General features: G+C 39.8%; 1 protein-coding gene across 1 annotated transcript in view; it reads right to left on the bottom strand.

Moving 5' to 3' along the window:
• Nucleotides 1–15488, bottom strand: part of LOC141942046 (phosphatidylcholine translocator ABCB4-like) — a 56891-nt gene extending 41403 nt beyond the window's left edge. Inside the window, exons 1-4 of the mRNA XM_074864998.1 lie at nucleotides 15394–15488; nucleotides 12495–12549; nucleotides 9536–9683; nucleotides 7633–7726 (exon numbers count right to left, since the gene is read on the bottom strand). Of these exons, the coding sequence (XP_074721099.1) occupies nucleotides 7633–7726; nucleotides 9536–9683; nucleotides 12495–12549; nucleotides 15394–15485 (389 nt within the window). The 5' untranslated portion in view covers nucleotides 15486–15488. The remainder of the gene's footprint in view (nucleotides 1–7632; nucleotides 7727–9535; nucleotides 9684–12494; nucleotides 12550–15393) is intronic.
• Between the last annotated feature and the right edge of the window lie 546 nt (nucleotides 15489–16034).

Raw genomic sequence — 16034 nt, 5'->3', positions numbered from 1 at the left:
ATTTGGGTGACCTTTAGGTGATATTCCCCCGTGTTTGTAGTGTCAAAGACTAAATGAAAAATGAAAACTTGGAAATTTAATGGAAACTCCTTCATGCATGACTTCATAATGTCCTCTTGGTTTCTTTCTGGTAGAGTACGAAGTGTTTGTCTTTAAGGGATGTCTTGCAGAATTTCTCTTATTATCAACAAATGTTTAATGTGTGATCCTGTGCAGTAAGAACATGGAGTGAATAAATGGCTTACCTAGGAAGTTATAATGAGCTTTTGACATTGAGGGGATGCACAGGGAATGAAGAAAGGGAGTAGGTTCTCTGAATTACAAGAAACTTTGCTTCACTTTCTTTCATAAAACTGGATCCAAATAGCTGATGGAATTATGTGAAAACAGTATCCACAGTTTTCATACAGCTACTACAGTCTCCCAGGTACCGCCCTTCAAAAAGTTTATTAACTGATAGCAAATATGTGGTTCGGCTATATAAGTAATTCGTTGACTTTGCTGACTGATGTGATGTCATTTAATTATGGATAAAAAAAAAAATAAATTCAGGGCTTTGCATGTGATCAGTTCCAATATTTTAGGGAATTTGTTAGGCATCAGTCAAAACACTTGTGGTTTTGATGAAAATGAGAAAGCCAAAGGGCAGGAAATGGGGAATCTCCACAGAAGCTCTTACAGAGCTGGCACAGCGCTCCTTCAGCTGTGGGACGTCCCACTCCCAGGACCTCCCTCAGAACCAGGTGCATGGCAGCCATTCGTGTATTGGACTGTGCCTTACTCTCTTAGGGTGGTTACCCACTGAGAGAGGAAGGAAAGCAGCAGAGAAAAGGAAAACAGATGAACAGGAAAGTTGTGGCAGGAAGAGAGAAGCCAGCTTGCCAGGCAGGCAGGGCTGGTGGCAAAATGAGAGCTGGAGAGTGCAAGGGGAGGATGAGGATTGAAGGGTGTGGGCAAGGAGGAAGAGCAAGAGTAGGAGGACACATTGAGGGAAAGGCATGAGAACTGGCATGGGAGGAGAACAAGGTATCCTGGCACATGAGAAACGGAGGAATAACCTGTGGAGCAGTTTGCTAACAACTGGCTACGTGAGAAAGGGCACAGCACCGAGGAACTGCTGACAACGGCGACGTGATGGGAGAATACCGAAAAGTATCAAAGAAGAACAAAGAACAGAAGCAGGACTATGTAGAAGGCCTTGCAGAAATCATAAGGGGAGAGATTGGTATTTAACCTTAGCAACCAAAGTATCTAACCTTAGCAACCTATAAGGAGCTTGCTTTTTGCAATATGTATGAACTAATTATTGTGGATATAAAAGAAGTGTGAGTACTAATAAAGTTGAGCCTTTGTGCATTAAATGATGGCTGGGCTCCCTCTGCGTTCTTTCAACAAATGGTGACCCCGACGTGATACGTGCCAAAGGACGTATAAGGCACCACGAAGGATAAAGACCAGAGAAGGTTGTTCAGGTCCTTAAGCAGCGAGGACGGCGAAAGGCGACTAAAAAGGCCCGCGCCCAGGGTGTCATAAGAGGTGAGCCCTGCTGATACGTGCTGCCGAGACCTGGAAAGGCTGCAACGGAAAAATTCAGGTATGGACAGGCAAGCAGCATATGATTTATTTGCATCCTGGCTGGCACAACGCCGGGTTGAGGGAATAGATGTAAAAAAGGATCTTCAGGGGCTTTTAGCTTATGGGGTAGAGCAAGGTTGTTTTATTAATCCACATACAGTTCATGAGTTATCGGAATGGAGAAAATTTGGAGATAAGTTATGGGAATTAACATTGAATGATGATAAGACAGCAAAAAAGTTGGGAAAGTTATGGAGGGTGGTTCATAATGAATTGCTAAGGTATCAGGCTGAAAAAAGAGCTGCACAGGGCGCAATTGCGGCAAAAGAGAAAAACACCAGATATGGGGAGGAGGAAACTAAGTGGCCATTACCGCCTACGTTTCGTGAGCTTGTTTTACCACCTTTACGTTCCGAAGAGACGGGACAGGAAAGCTCAGAACGAGTTCTCCCTACCGCTCCCCCCGCTTCTGCCCTGAGTAGCCCTGACGCGTCCAGCCAGACTGTGACGCCGGAAAGCGAGAATTCTACTCCTGGCTCAGAAGATGGGCTGGGGATAGAGATCGCTAAAGAAAGGTGTCGGGCTTGGAATGCATTGGCACGAGAAGGGTTAGAAAAAGGGGATGAGGAGATGACTCAGATGGCGACAGCAATGGCTTTTCCAGTTCAGTTTCAGCCGAACCCAGCTGGTGGACTAAATGCTACTGTTACGGCATTAGATTGGAAGCTTTTATCACAATTGCGCTCTACAGTGAGTTCTTATGGTGTTACTGGTGAACCGACTCGTCAAATGTTAGATTATCTCTGGAGCACTCAACTTCTTTTGCCTGCAGATTGTCGGGGTATAGCAAAGTTAATTTTCTCTCCTAGTCAGTGGTTGTTGTTTAATGCGCATTGGCAAGCGAGAGTGTTAGAATCGATAGCGGTACAGCGGCAAGCAGGAGATCCATTACAAGGGGTTACAATGGATGAATTAATGGGGTTAGGACCTTATGCTAGAGTAGAAGCTCAAGCACTGCTCGGTCCGGATAAAGTGAGAGAGGCAATGAGGTTAGTGAGAGAAGCCATAGAGCAAGTGAAAGAGCCAGGCGGAGTTCCAATGTATATGGGGATTAAGCAAGGGAGAGAAGAGACTTTGGGCAGTTTTGTAGATAAGTTGGTAAATGCAATTGAAAGAGCAAGAGTACCTCTCTACATGCAGGGTGCTCTCTTAAAACAGTGTATTTCACAAAATGGCAATCCTGCTACAAAGAGTTTATTGAATACATTAAGGGCACATTGGACTATAGAGGAGGCACTTGAAAAAGCGTCATCGATACCTACTGGACCTCAGGCTTTTCTTGTAGAGGCAATAAAGAAATTAGGGGAAGGAATGAAAGAACAGGCTCAGGCTACTCAAAGTCAGGTTATGGCAGCCCTTGCGCCTCTCCAGACTTCAGCAGCAACAGCAGTTAAAGTGCAAACACCTAAAAGGGGGCAGCTACGGTGTTACCGATGCGGAGCTCCAGGGCATGTACGAAAGAGTTGTACAGCCAGAAATGTATGGTGTCAAACTTGCCGATCCAACTCCCATAATGAGGTGGCTTGCTGCAGACGGTCGGGAAACTCCACACGGAGCGCGTTCGCCGGCCGCCGCGCAACGACCAAAATTGCAGCCGCAGCGCAGTCCTTCAACCCGCCACCCAGGGAAGTCTCGGGTTGGACCTGGCAGCAGCAGTAGATGTTATTCTGTTAACAAATAATCCTCAAACAATATCTACGAATGTACGAGGACCTATCATCATTAATGGGAGAGCCATGGGAGCTTTATTATTAGGAAGATCATCGGCATCACAATGTGGACTATTTGTTTTACCGGGAGTTATTGATGCAGATTATGAAGGTGAAATCTATATTATGGCATATACACTGAATCCACCAGTAAAGATTGCACAGGGACAACGGATTGCACAGCTGGTGCCTCTGCCACAAGTGACTCAAACAATACGACCAATAACTGAGGAGAGTCGCGGAAATAAAGGCTTCGGATCCACAGGAAGCCTGACCCTGCTAACACTGGATCTGAGTACGAGACCCAGGAAGACTGTTCACCTGTCATTTCAAGGTAACGCAATAACTGTGGAAGGGTTGTTAGACACAGGCGCAGATTCCAGCATACTGTCGCCTTCTTCTTGGCCACAAGGCTGGCCGTTACAAGAGCATACCACAACCATCACTGGCGTGGGTGGTTTAACTTTAGCTAATCGAACGCCGCCCCTACAATTAACAATTGAAGAACAAACAGTCACAGCGGTGCTTGCTGTAGTGCAATTACCTCCAGGGGTAAATTGCTTAATTGGAAGAGATGTGTTAGCACAAATGGGAATAATTTTGACAAACGATCACCATTTATCCTAATGGCCATTGCTTGGACTTTCCCGATCCCTATAACTTGGACATCTGACGATCCAATATGGGTAAAGCAGTGGCCACTAAAAAGGGAAAGTCTTGAGCAAGCACACTTGCTAGTACAAGAACAATATCAGCAAGGACATTTAAGATTATCTACTAGTCCTTGGAATACTCCAATATTTGTCATAAAGAAGAAATCAGGCAAATATCGACTTTTGCATGACCTTAGAGAAGTAAACAAGCAAATGGAACCAATGGGGGCTTTACAACCAGGTATGCCGAATCCAGCTATGTTACCTTATGAATGGCCTATATTGATTGTGGACTTAAAAGATTGTTTCTTTACGATTCCGCTTCATGAAAAGGACATGCGCCGATTTGCTTTCACTTTACCGGCAATAAATAGAGAAGGGCCAGATCAACGGTTTGAATGGACAGTTTTACCGCAAGGAATGAGGAATAGTCCAACTTTATGTCAGATTTTTGTAGATGCAGCCTTACAGCCATTACGTCAAAAATGGACTGATGTTATAATTTATCACTATATGGATGATATATTATTTGCACAGAAAGAACCATTTACAGAAGCACAGATAAAAGAAATTGTAAACACCCTTGCAAAGCAAAGATTGGTAATTGCACCAGAAAAGATACAAAAAACAGCTCCATGGAAATATTTAGGATTGTCTTTGACGAAACAAATAGTAGCACCACAAAAATTGACAATTAATCCTGAAATTTCAACACTGCATGATGCTCAAAAGCTATTAGGAGATTTACAATGGCTAAAACCTATAGTGGGCATCCCAAACGAGCTTTTACAACAATTACGACCACTGTTAAAAGGAAATGATCCTGCACAGGTAGTGTCTTTATCAGCAGATCAGAAGCGAGTGCTACAACAGATTATGGACCGTATTACTTCTGGACAAGTGCGTCGGAGAGACGCTGAGCTCCCTCTGGACATACTTGTGTGGATGGGTTCACAGCATTTGCTCGGAGCTATTATACAGTCTAAAAAGAAAACGGGGGAGACATGGGTGCTAGAATGGATCACGCCAGCATTACAACAATCAAAATCTCTACTTCAAAAAGTTGAGGCATTAGCAAATTTAGTAAAGAAAGGTCGTGTGCGAGTTATTCAAATAAGTGGAAGAGAACCTCAATTCATATACTGTCCAATGCAGAAGGAAACCATGCAGTGGTACCTGGCAAATAGCACAGCATTGCAGGAAGCCATGTTAAATGGGCCAATGATGTTGTCAACTGATCAATTATCTATGGAACCTTTGAGATGGTTGGGACAATTACATTGGATTGAACAGCCAAAAAGACAACAGGCGCCGATCCCGAATGCCATCACAGTTTATACAGATGCAGGAAAGAAATCTCAGACAGCAGCTATAACGTGGCAGGAAGATAATACATGGAAACACGAGATATTAAAAGCCACAGCACAAGACACACTACAAACTTTGGAACTGTTGGCAGTAGTTTGGGCGATGGTTAAGTTTAATGAACCATTGAATATTGTAACTGATTCTATGTATGTAGCGGGAATAGTAGCAAGGATAGAAGATGCAGAAGTCAGGGAAGTACAAAATAAGCGTCTCTATGAGTTGTTCTTACAATTACAGAGGGCCATAAAAATAAGGGAACAACCGTATGCTGTAATTCATGTTAGGAGTCATAAATGGGATATAGGACTTGGGGAAGGTAATGCTCGAGCGGACAAATTGGTATCCACTGTTATACATGTTCCCATGCCGAAAGACAAATTGGCAAAAGAAGCACATGACATATTCCACCAGAATGCAAAAGGGCTAAAAACACAATTTGGCATCACAATGGCGGAAGCAACGGCCATAGTAAAAACATGCCCTGTTTGTAGTTTTCACAATAAAGGGGTTGGTATTGGAATAGGAGTTAATCCTAGAGGGACGAAATCTAATGAAGTATGGCAAATGGATGTGACTCACATACAAAGTTTTGGTAGACTTAAATATGTACATGTTACTATAGATACTTATAGCAAATATATATGGGCCTCTGCACAGAGTGGGGAAAAGGCCACACAGGTAATCAGACACTTAACATGTTGTTTTGCAATAATGGGAGTCCCAAATACTATAAAGACAGACAATGGACCAGCATATGTCGGAAGTCGAGTGCAAAGATTTTTAAGCAAGTGGGGAGTGAAGCATGTAACAGGGATACCGCATTCTCCCACAGGACAGGCCATAGTTGAGAGAGCAAATGGTACCTTGAAACGTTATGTAGCAAAATATCAGGAAATACAGGATGTACAGGAAAGATTAGCAAAAACATTATTTGTAATGAATCACTTGTGTATATTTGGAGACGCAGAACAACCACCAGCTATGTTACATTATGAGAAGGCAAAAGTAAGTGAAGGAAGGAAAGAGATATGGGTAAATTATAAGGATCCAAAAGATGGATTGTGGAAAGGACCATTCATCGGTTTGAAAGTTCTTGTCGAGATAACATTGAATTCTGGAATCCAGGCCAAATCATAACAGCCTCCATATTGGCACCAGGAGTTGGTGTTGCAAATGCCTTAACTACTTTGAATAAGTTGGGATGTTGGCTTAGCAAACAGACTAATGCTACTTCTTTAGCTTTAAGTGGTCTTTTAACTGATGTTGATAGTGTTAGACATGCTACTTTACAGAACAGAGCTGCAATTGATTTTTTGCTTTTAGCGCAAGGACATGGATGTGAAGATTTTGAAGGAATGTGTTGCATGAATTTGTCTGACCACTCAGAATCTATTTTCAAAAGCATACAGCAGCTAAAGGATGGTGTCAAACATTTAACAGAAGATGATGGATTAGATTGGTTAACAAGGATGTTTAAAGGATGGGGACTTTCAGGATGGTTAATATCTCTGATCAAGTCTGTGGGGGTCATGATCTTGGTAATTGTGGTTGTGCTTTTGATGTTGCCATGTATTGTCAATCTTCTGCAAAGGGCCCTGCAGAAGACTGCCTCTGCAATATTTTTAGCACAAGTGCAAAAAGAAAACGGGGGAGATGTGGAGCAGTTTGCTAACAACTGGCTACGTGAGAAAGGGCACAGCACCGAGGAACTGCTGACAACGGCGACGTGATGGGAGAATACCGAAAAGTATCAAAGAAGAACAAAGAACAGAAGCAGGACTATGTAGAAGGCCTTGCAGAAATCATAAGGGGAGAGATTGGTATTTAACCTTAGCAACCAAAGTATCTAACCTTAGCAACCTATAAGGAGCTTGCTTTTTGCAATATGTATGAACTAATTATTGTGGATATAAAAGAAGTGTGAGTACTAATAAAGTTGAGCCTTTGTGCATTAAATGATGGCTGGGCTCCCTCTGCGTTCTTTCAACAATAACCCTTCCTCTGAGCTTCTGTCACAAAGGTTGTAGGTTTGCAGGAGCCATCTGGCACAGACTGGGATGAGAGTGGGAAAATGCAAGGTGCCCCTGACTCATATAATGATGTTAGCCTAAAGACATAACAAAAAATGAATTCCTTCAGTTCCATGAAATATTTGTAATGAGATTAATCTTGGGCTATATATTAAAATAATCTTTAGAGGACAATTTCTTGAGATCTCTATTACAAGAAAAGAATAGCCATGAAGTGAATGAAAACTTTCCTTTTACCTGGTCATTTCTTCCTCCAACTTTCCCATCAGAGTATAAGAAAAAATTTCTCTAGAAAAATTCACTGACGTATGGTTCAATAAAGAAAAATTTGCTAGAGAGAAAATTAGAGAAAAGGTACTTAATTATTTTTATTTAATCACATGATAACAATTCCCTTCTGTAAGCTCCTAGTGCAACAATGCTGCATGAAGATTAAGAGCAGTCAGCTACCTAGCACCTTACCTAGCCCCTGTCCATGTTTAAGGGGACTGGAGCTATGCAACACATTACAAAGCATTTTCTGAAGCCAGCAGTGAATATTCTACCTGTAATACAATAAACAGTTAAAAAACTAGCTAAGTTCATCTACTCTACAATCACTAGCCTGAATTCCACATTTCAAACATAGTATTTTCTCTGGAATGTGTGCTGATTTTGTGAACATTTATAAAACAATACACTGGCACTATAAACCCCACCTAATTTAATAGTGCTCCAGAGTGCTTTACAAATGTAGGTTCATAAATAAGTAAAGTTCAGAAAATTAATGAATATGCTATTAGGCACTTCTTTCCAGTTGTCCAGGGGACATGTTTTTATTTAACTAATTCTTGTCACAGGTTAAAGGGGTAATTAAATTGTATAAAGATTTGTCTACATGTGAAGCTAATGAGAATGAGCAATTCTGGAATGTGCACTTGGCACTTTAATTTCAGAATAAATGTCCCTTGTTCTGGTTTGGCTCTGCAGTAAGAAGTGATCATAACAAGTTTTCAGAATTAGATACTGCACTTTATATTTACACTTGATTTAAACCTAGATTAATTTTCCCATGCAAATACTGCTTAGTAGAAATCAAATTATGAGGCAGAGGTGGCAACACTTAAAGTTCGACTCTTTTTGGGATGCTTTGAGGAATATCATTATATCTCTCTGCACCAGTAACAGTCATTCTTGTCCAAATATTCAGAGGGAGTGGTTAAATCCTTTTGAAATCAATGCTTGACAGGTAAATTAGGTGATTAAAATACACATAATGCTCTTTAATGAAGAGCATTTGGCTGAATCATGCAACTATATGAACATAGTATTCAGCTCTTTGCCCTCTGTACCTTGTCTACTTCTCTGTCGAGGAACAAAGTGGTGTTGGAGAAGTTGTGGGAAATAGCATGGAAGTCTTTGGAAAAGTTTAGGATATTCCGCATTCATGTAACATAAGCAAGATTCCTACTGGTTTAGAAGAAAAAGACAAAGTTGATGTTTGGACTTGGCTGCATCTCTTTGAAGTGTAATAATTTATATGCTCACATTTAGCAGCAGAAAAGCATTTTTTCTGATAATCTCATCCTTATATCAATCTGAAAGTCTTTTGTTGTTATTGTTCAAGTAAATGGACCTATAATCATAGTCTTTGGGACACTTAATACCCTTCTAAAATACACAGCAGTTTGTGCTGGGTTATATATTTATTGCACCTGCTTTTTTTGATAACTGGGGCTTTATTACATATTTTAGTTTACATATTTATTTTTGTTTAAAAACTGCTTCTGATTTCAGTGCATAGAACAACACATTTTCTTTCTCTGTTTCTTTTACCATTTCCCATTAATCCATTTAAGTCCTTAACCCAAATAGCAATACTTTAAAATAGCAGTTAATTAGTGAACTGTTTGTAACAGCACAGGAGACTGGTTGTAAGAAATACAGAACTGCTCAAAATTAAAGCCCTGTCACTTCTCAGAGCAGTGAGAGGGCCAGTGACACATCTGGCCCACAGCATAGGAGCAAACTTCTTCCCTGGGAAGCAATAGGTTGAGGTGAGCAGCTATTCTACCCTTTATTTTTTCCAAATACAACTCATTTTTTGTTGCATAAAAGCCATATTTCAATGACACCAGCTAGGAGCTACAACAGTTCTTACCTGAATACGTAATATTTTCTGAAGTAATAAAGCTATCTGTCATGTCACCAAAGATGATCATCATAAGGGGGAGACCTGCGCCATGGAGTATTGCCATGGTAGTGCCTAGCACCATGAGGAGTTTATCCTGCCAGTCGGAGTATCGAAACTGAAAGTGCAAACAGAACTGTGTTGAAAAGTTCTCTAATTGCAGCAATTGCGTTTGAGTGACAACACAGTGGTAACAATGCAGAAAGAGGCAGTAAAAGATAAGATAGAAAAAATTTAATACATAAAATGGTAAAATTGTATCATAAACCAGTAAATTCTTAATATTTTCAAATGGATTTAATAAAATAGGAATAATAATAAAATATTTCAAATGTATTTAAACAAATTTTTTATCCAATTTAACTATGTCCCATTGGAATTTAAATTTATTACTATAACTGAAATTAAAAAATAAAACCTAATAATATAATATCTATAATAATTTCTCTACTTTTATAGTCTCTTAGATAGGTCTACACTTCGGTCTGGTAAGTTTTTACTACTGTAAGCAGTTTCAAGGCCAATATATTTAAAGCTGTGTAAAAGTGATGTCCACTGTTTCTATTTTAACATTACTAATACTTCTCATGAAACAATGATCATAACCTAAATATGACTGTGTACTAAGGAAAGTAAGGGTTTCATCATGCATTTTATTGTACAGAGTGTACAAATGGAAAATAGTTCCTCTGGATTTTAGTTAGCTTTCTGAAGCCAAAAGAATTCTTAAATTCGATTACTGGACCTGCATAGAGGCAGGAGCCATGGGCTATCATGTCACCACAGGGCCCTCTGAACAGGCTCTCAGGTAATTGTGAGATACCTTATCCTCCTTGCAGGGGCAATGGTACATCACCTCTCACGCTCTGGAAGGATAGTGCCTAGGAACAGTTAGGTCAGAGCAGGTTGTTCCTGTCCCCATACTCCAAATGAGGAAGAAGAGGAAAAAAAAAAAGGAGCAAAAATGTCTTTCTCTTTCTCATTGCATGATAATGAATATGAGTCCTTGAGTGAAAATGTATCTCCAGCTGTGTAACAGAGTGGACGTGTTCAGCATCCCATGGCTCTTAGGAGGCAGCCGTGTCAATGTGCCAGCCTAGGGTACTCCTGGGACATGTCAGTTTGTGCATGACATGTCTGGCCCCACTGCCAGAAAATCGGGAAGTGTGCTCAGACCGGTCAGGAGATGTGATTTCCAGGGGCACCCAAACTAAGAAGAGTTTTCCTCTCTGAGCGTGTAGTGATGGTCTGAAGGGCATGGCTGTGAAATAATCCCTTGGTTGAAGGAAGCTGTGCTCTTTGGCGTGTAAGTGGGCTCCATGGGATGCACCTTTAGCTGGGTGATCTTTGAAGGAAATGGGTTTTGTTGTGGCTGTTACTTGAATGGAGTTGCCCTGGTCTTTCAGGTGAGTCAGAGCAGTTTAGCGCTTCTTGTCCTCTGTGTGGAGAAGCAGGGATTACCAATGTGTGGTTCTCTTTTCTCCTATGTGTGAATTTGTACCACTAGTTTCCCACAGGTTTTCAGAAAATGGGGAGAAAGATGGGAGCTCTGCTGAATGCAGTGCTAGCACTAGTAATAAAGAGAGTGTGATGCTAGTGGTCATCACTCCTACATTGCGCAGGAGTGGTTTTCTCTCGCTTCCTCTGCAGGAAGAAATTTTGTTTCAAATGCTGGAATTATCCTTCAGGAGGTAAAGGGGCATTAATTTTCCATAGGTATTTGGGAGTCTTGGGAAATCTTTTCACTTACAAAAGAAAAATTCTTTTCCTAAAGCTACCTCAGATTCTGTTAGATGTAGACTTGATTAAATGTGAATAAATCCTAAGTCTACTACTAGTTAAGCACGAAATTGAATTACTCTGTGAAATCTTGATACAGTTATCTATAAGACTGAAATAGTACAGAAGTTGCCCTATCATTTCCTTCCTAAGCTACTTCAAATAGCTCATGTGCAGTTTCATTTGAAGTCCCCAAGAAGGCAGGTAATAAATATGTAGTAAAAGAAATTCATATGGTATGTCATGGAAACTTCAGACAATTGTGGTCAAGCCCTGGAACAAGTGCTTAGAGAGGCTGTGGAACTGCAGCTGCTGGAGATTTTCCAGACTTGTCTGGACAAGGCTCTGAGCAACCAGCTCTAACTTTGTTGTGCAGCCTGACTCTGAGAAGGACATTAGGCAGATGATCTCCTGAGGTGCCCTTTATCTAACTACGTAAAATGCAAAAATATTGTGGCCTGCATATAAAAGAAGAAACCTAAAATTGTGTGCTTCCAAATCACCTGTTTAAAAATTAATGCAATTGTACTGTAAAATCTGCTGTGACTCTCTCCTGTTGTTTTCTGGATATGGATTTGGGTGGGAGAGTGGCTGAGAAGAGACTAGTTAGTAATTGGTGTAGTACTGATAAGTTTGAATCAATTGCAAAAGAGTAACTTGAAAATGGAAGCTAAGCTTTGTTTCTGACAATGCTTTTTTGAAGAGTGTTCCATTAGGCAGCTATGCCAGGTGCTTATGAAAGTACAGCTAGTGTGGGAGACAAATTTTCTGGCATAGGTTACCCTTATGCTGGGGATTTTCCTTTCTTTCTGTGTCTCCAAACACATTTCAGGTTCATGTTATACCCTCCTTCCCCACCCATCTGTTAATACACCCATGTCAACATCAGTTGAATGTAGCTGTGACAGTAAAAGTCTCCAGCATCGACACAGTTTAAGCTAGTTTACTCCATCGTTTGTGTCTGCCCTTTCTTTCCTTTCTCCTCCATTTTCCCTTCCCTTTGCAGATCCCTGAGTACTCTATACCATTAACAGTGAAGTGGCTCTTGTATAGCTCTGCAACATGAGTAGAGATACATATATTAAAATAATAAATTTTAAACATTATGGTAAACTGGGATTGCTAAACACACAAATATCATGGAACTTACCACTGTAAACAGGCTGACCATATTCAGTTTCTCAGGTTTCTTCTTGTTCCCATTGCTAAAAAATTATGATTGTATTTTAAGTAGGAAGAGCACTTAAAACATAAAACAAGCCTAATGGCGTTATTAAAACTACTGTCTCTTAATTGTGTTCAGATGCAAGGAGGAGATACAGGAATGTAAAATAAGGACTTTCAATGTAATCTGAGTCCATTTCTCTGAACACTGTCAAAAACACTTTCAAGATGTCTTCTGGTTTGGTATTGTGCTAATACACAGTCTATTTGGGAAAAAAGCCTGTGCAGTCTAGCTGTAGGTTGCAAGCTACCTAAGACTCATTTAAAATTACAGCTCCTATGAAAAAGTATTAAGAATGGCTGTAACTAAATCTGCAGTGGGACTTGGATAATGTAGCAAAAGTCCTCTTGCAAACGTTGTTAGTATCCTCCTATCTACATTCCACTTTTTTTCTTAAAGAAGAGGGTGAGATGTTCTTTGATTAAAGCTGACTGTCTAGCCTTTATAGCTTAGGCTAGGGCCTAGTGGTAGCTATTGGCAACCTAGGCAGGTGGGCTAATCTAAGAATACTGCCAACTGTCTGTCAAAGACCTCTCATATCTAATTAGTACTTTGATTTCAGATCATTAGACTGTAGTTGGGCAGACTGGTCCCTCTAATCATAAGATTCAACCTAGAGAACTGAACTTGGAAGAAACTGATCTATTTTAATGAGAAGTGGACTGCAATGAGGAGAAAATGAAACAAACTTGGAGTAAGTGGAGGTGGTGGTGCAAAGAATGTAATGCTTTGTGATGGTGAGAAGGCTTGTAGCAGAAAGAAGACATGAACAGGTAGAATTTCAAAAAATCACTGTGAGGTGCAGGGCAGTGACCTGTCCTATCACAAGATACCCTGTGAGTTATTACCGTGGCTTTCAGGGCTGGAAGATGATATGCATCAACCAGACACTGTTAAAATGATGTAGGAGTTTTGCTTCCACTTCAAAAATTCAGAGGTTCACACTGAAGGTTTCCACTTGAAAAAATGTTAGGTAAAGCACTAATCTTTAGGTGACTCTATTATAGCAAAGACCTTGGGGTTTTGGAGTTGGGGGTTTTTGGTACTAAACTTAAATTCATTGCATTGCCATTGTAAGTTGTAACAGTTTTAGACAGAAAAGTGACAGTAATCAGTCTTTGCCTAGACAGAGATAAAATAAACTGTTCCGCTCATAATTGCCGGTTTGGGATTACACTGTATTTCTCTAGCTTGGACGCTCCCAGCAAAGACTGGAAGGCAACATGCTTGGTAAAATTGGCATCTTGTTCTATCAGTAGTGCATCAGACTTTCACCAGATACTCTAAAACATTATACAATTTTGTATTCACTTTCTTTCTTCCGAAACACGCCAAGATCTGAGATTGCTATTAAAGTCTACCTCATTTGCAGAGGAATATAGGGTTTTTGGTTGTGGGTGGTTTTTTAAAATAGATTCAAAGAGAAAACATGAGATATTTTATTTTTACCTGACATTTTCACAGCTTTTTAGTACAGTAAAACTAGCAGTGATAGCAGTAAACTTTATTCTGACATGTCAGAAACTGCAAGTTGGTGAACACTAAAAGGATAAATTACCATACTTCCCTCCATGGACAAATTCAGGACAATTTGTTAAATTTTTGAGACTTTTTGTCAAAATCAGAATTAAATATCTCCTTTTTAGCTTGAAAAAGGAGGCAGACTGGCTTCAATAATTGTTCTTGACCTCTAAACCATCAGAGAGAAGGCATGAGAAGGTTGTTATCTAAATAAACTGAGTTTTCCCTCCAGATAGCCTGTGTTCTCCAGTTAAAACTAAGCCCATCTAGCACTTTTTAAAGATGTAGGTAAAATGTCAAACTCTTTCCACTGTTTTGCAATGGGGTTTCTCTCATCTTTAAAAAGTTCAGTGTCAGATCAAATACTAGTCTCTCGGTTGCTGTCATTGGCACAAGTTATTTTAAAGGACATGAAGCACGGTGCCAGTCAACAGTTTCATAAACTCTAGTTAATCCTAACTGCAATGAGTCACTATTTCCATTTTTACCACACACACAGGTCAGATTCTGGTGCCTGGAAGTCCCACTTAGTCCATCCTAAGCCCTCCCCTGTAAGATATGTGGGGATTAGGTGTCTTTTACTGCATAACACAGGAAACAGCATATTATATATTGTTTAAATCATTAAATCTATATTCCACAGTGATCTGTTTCTTTTTTTGAAACAGGAATGGTGTAGAGAGGAGAATGTGTAGGACATCTAACCCCAATTGGCCCTCCATTCTACTAAAAAAGTGACACTACTTTCAGAGAACTTGGAGAAGCATGTAACTTAGCTGTCCCTTAACTACTCTGACTTCAATTCTCTCAGTATTTTGTATCAGCCTTTTAACAAAACAGGATAGATACAGCTCTCATCATCTTTTTGCAAAAGAATGAGTGAAGCAGCCAAATTTTCAATAACCCCAATAGAAATTCTCAATCATAGCATCAAGATACAAGCAAAGATTTCTGTTCCTCAGACAGGCTTGCCCTGACCTGGGAGGTTCAGCTGGATTTATCTGTTAAAAAATTATCTATATTTATATTTGTTTATTCATATTTAGATATAGATATCGATACATTTTTATATCTGTGTTCATCTATATTGTCTGAAGAGAATAGTGGATATCAAAGACTTTTCCGAAAAAGGAACATTGTGTGATTATTATTGTATTGTTTACCAGTGAAATTTAAGCCTATGCAATTAAAGATAATACATTAGTAGAATAGAATCATAGAACAGCCCACTTTGGAAGGACCTCCAAAGATCATCTGGTCCAACCTTTCATGGGAATATTTTGAAATCAACTGCTATACTTACCATTTGCCTTCAGATTCATAATCCTGATACGATGCAGCAATATTATCATCCTTTCCATTTCTGTAAGACTTTGTTTCATCTTCAGAATGCATTTTAATCTGAGAAAGAGTACATCAGGAAAAACTACCAGTAATATTTAACTGAGAGAATGCAAAACTAGTAATCTGAAAACCTAGATCCTGATTTGCTGTTTGAAAAGAGCTTGTCTTCAGTTTTTAAGCAGGACCCTTAGTGGTGTCCTCTGCATAACCCTTGGTAATATGTAATTTCAAAGCATGCAAATTTCTGCAGTTTAATTAATACAAAATAAATAGTAAAATGAATTTTAAAGTAGAATGAAATCTCACTGGATATTTTTGCTTGTTTTTTAATATTCAGTATTGAACATTGATAATTTGTCCTAGACAAAATAAATGTGCTGACTTACCATGGGGGTGATCTTAATCTGTTTTCACCTGTTCTGGAAGGTTTTTCAGCAGCTAGTAGGACTAGGTTGGTTAGGATCGAGCAGTGAGGTTGGACTTTGCTCAATTTACGTAAAACTCTAATGAGGAAAAACTTTCAAAAACTGGTGCATGCCAGCCTTTTGCAGTGCCCTTGAAGCCTGCTGGGTCTGTGAAGGACTGTGCACACTCTGCCTG

The sequence above is a fragment of the Strix uralensis genome, chromosome 1 (genome assembly GCF_047716275.1).
Source record: "Strix uralensis isolate ZFMK-TIS-50842 chromosome 1, bStrUra1, whole genome shotgun sequence".
Classification (NCBI taxonomy): domain Eukaryota; kingdom Metazoa; phylum Chordata; class Aves; order Strigiformes; family Strigidae; genus Strix; species Strix uralensis.
This window is presented reverse-complemented; position numbering and strand designations above follow the sequence as displayed.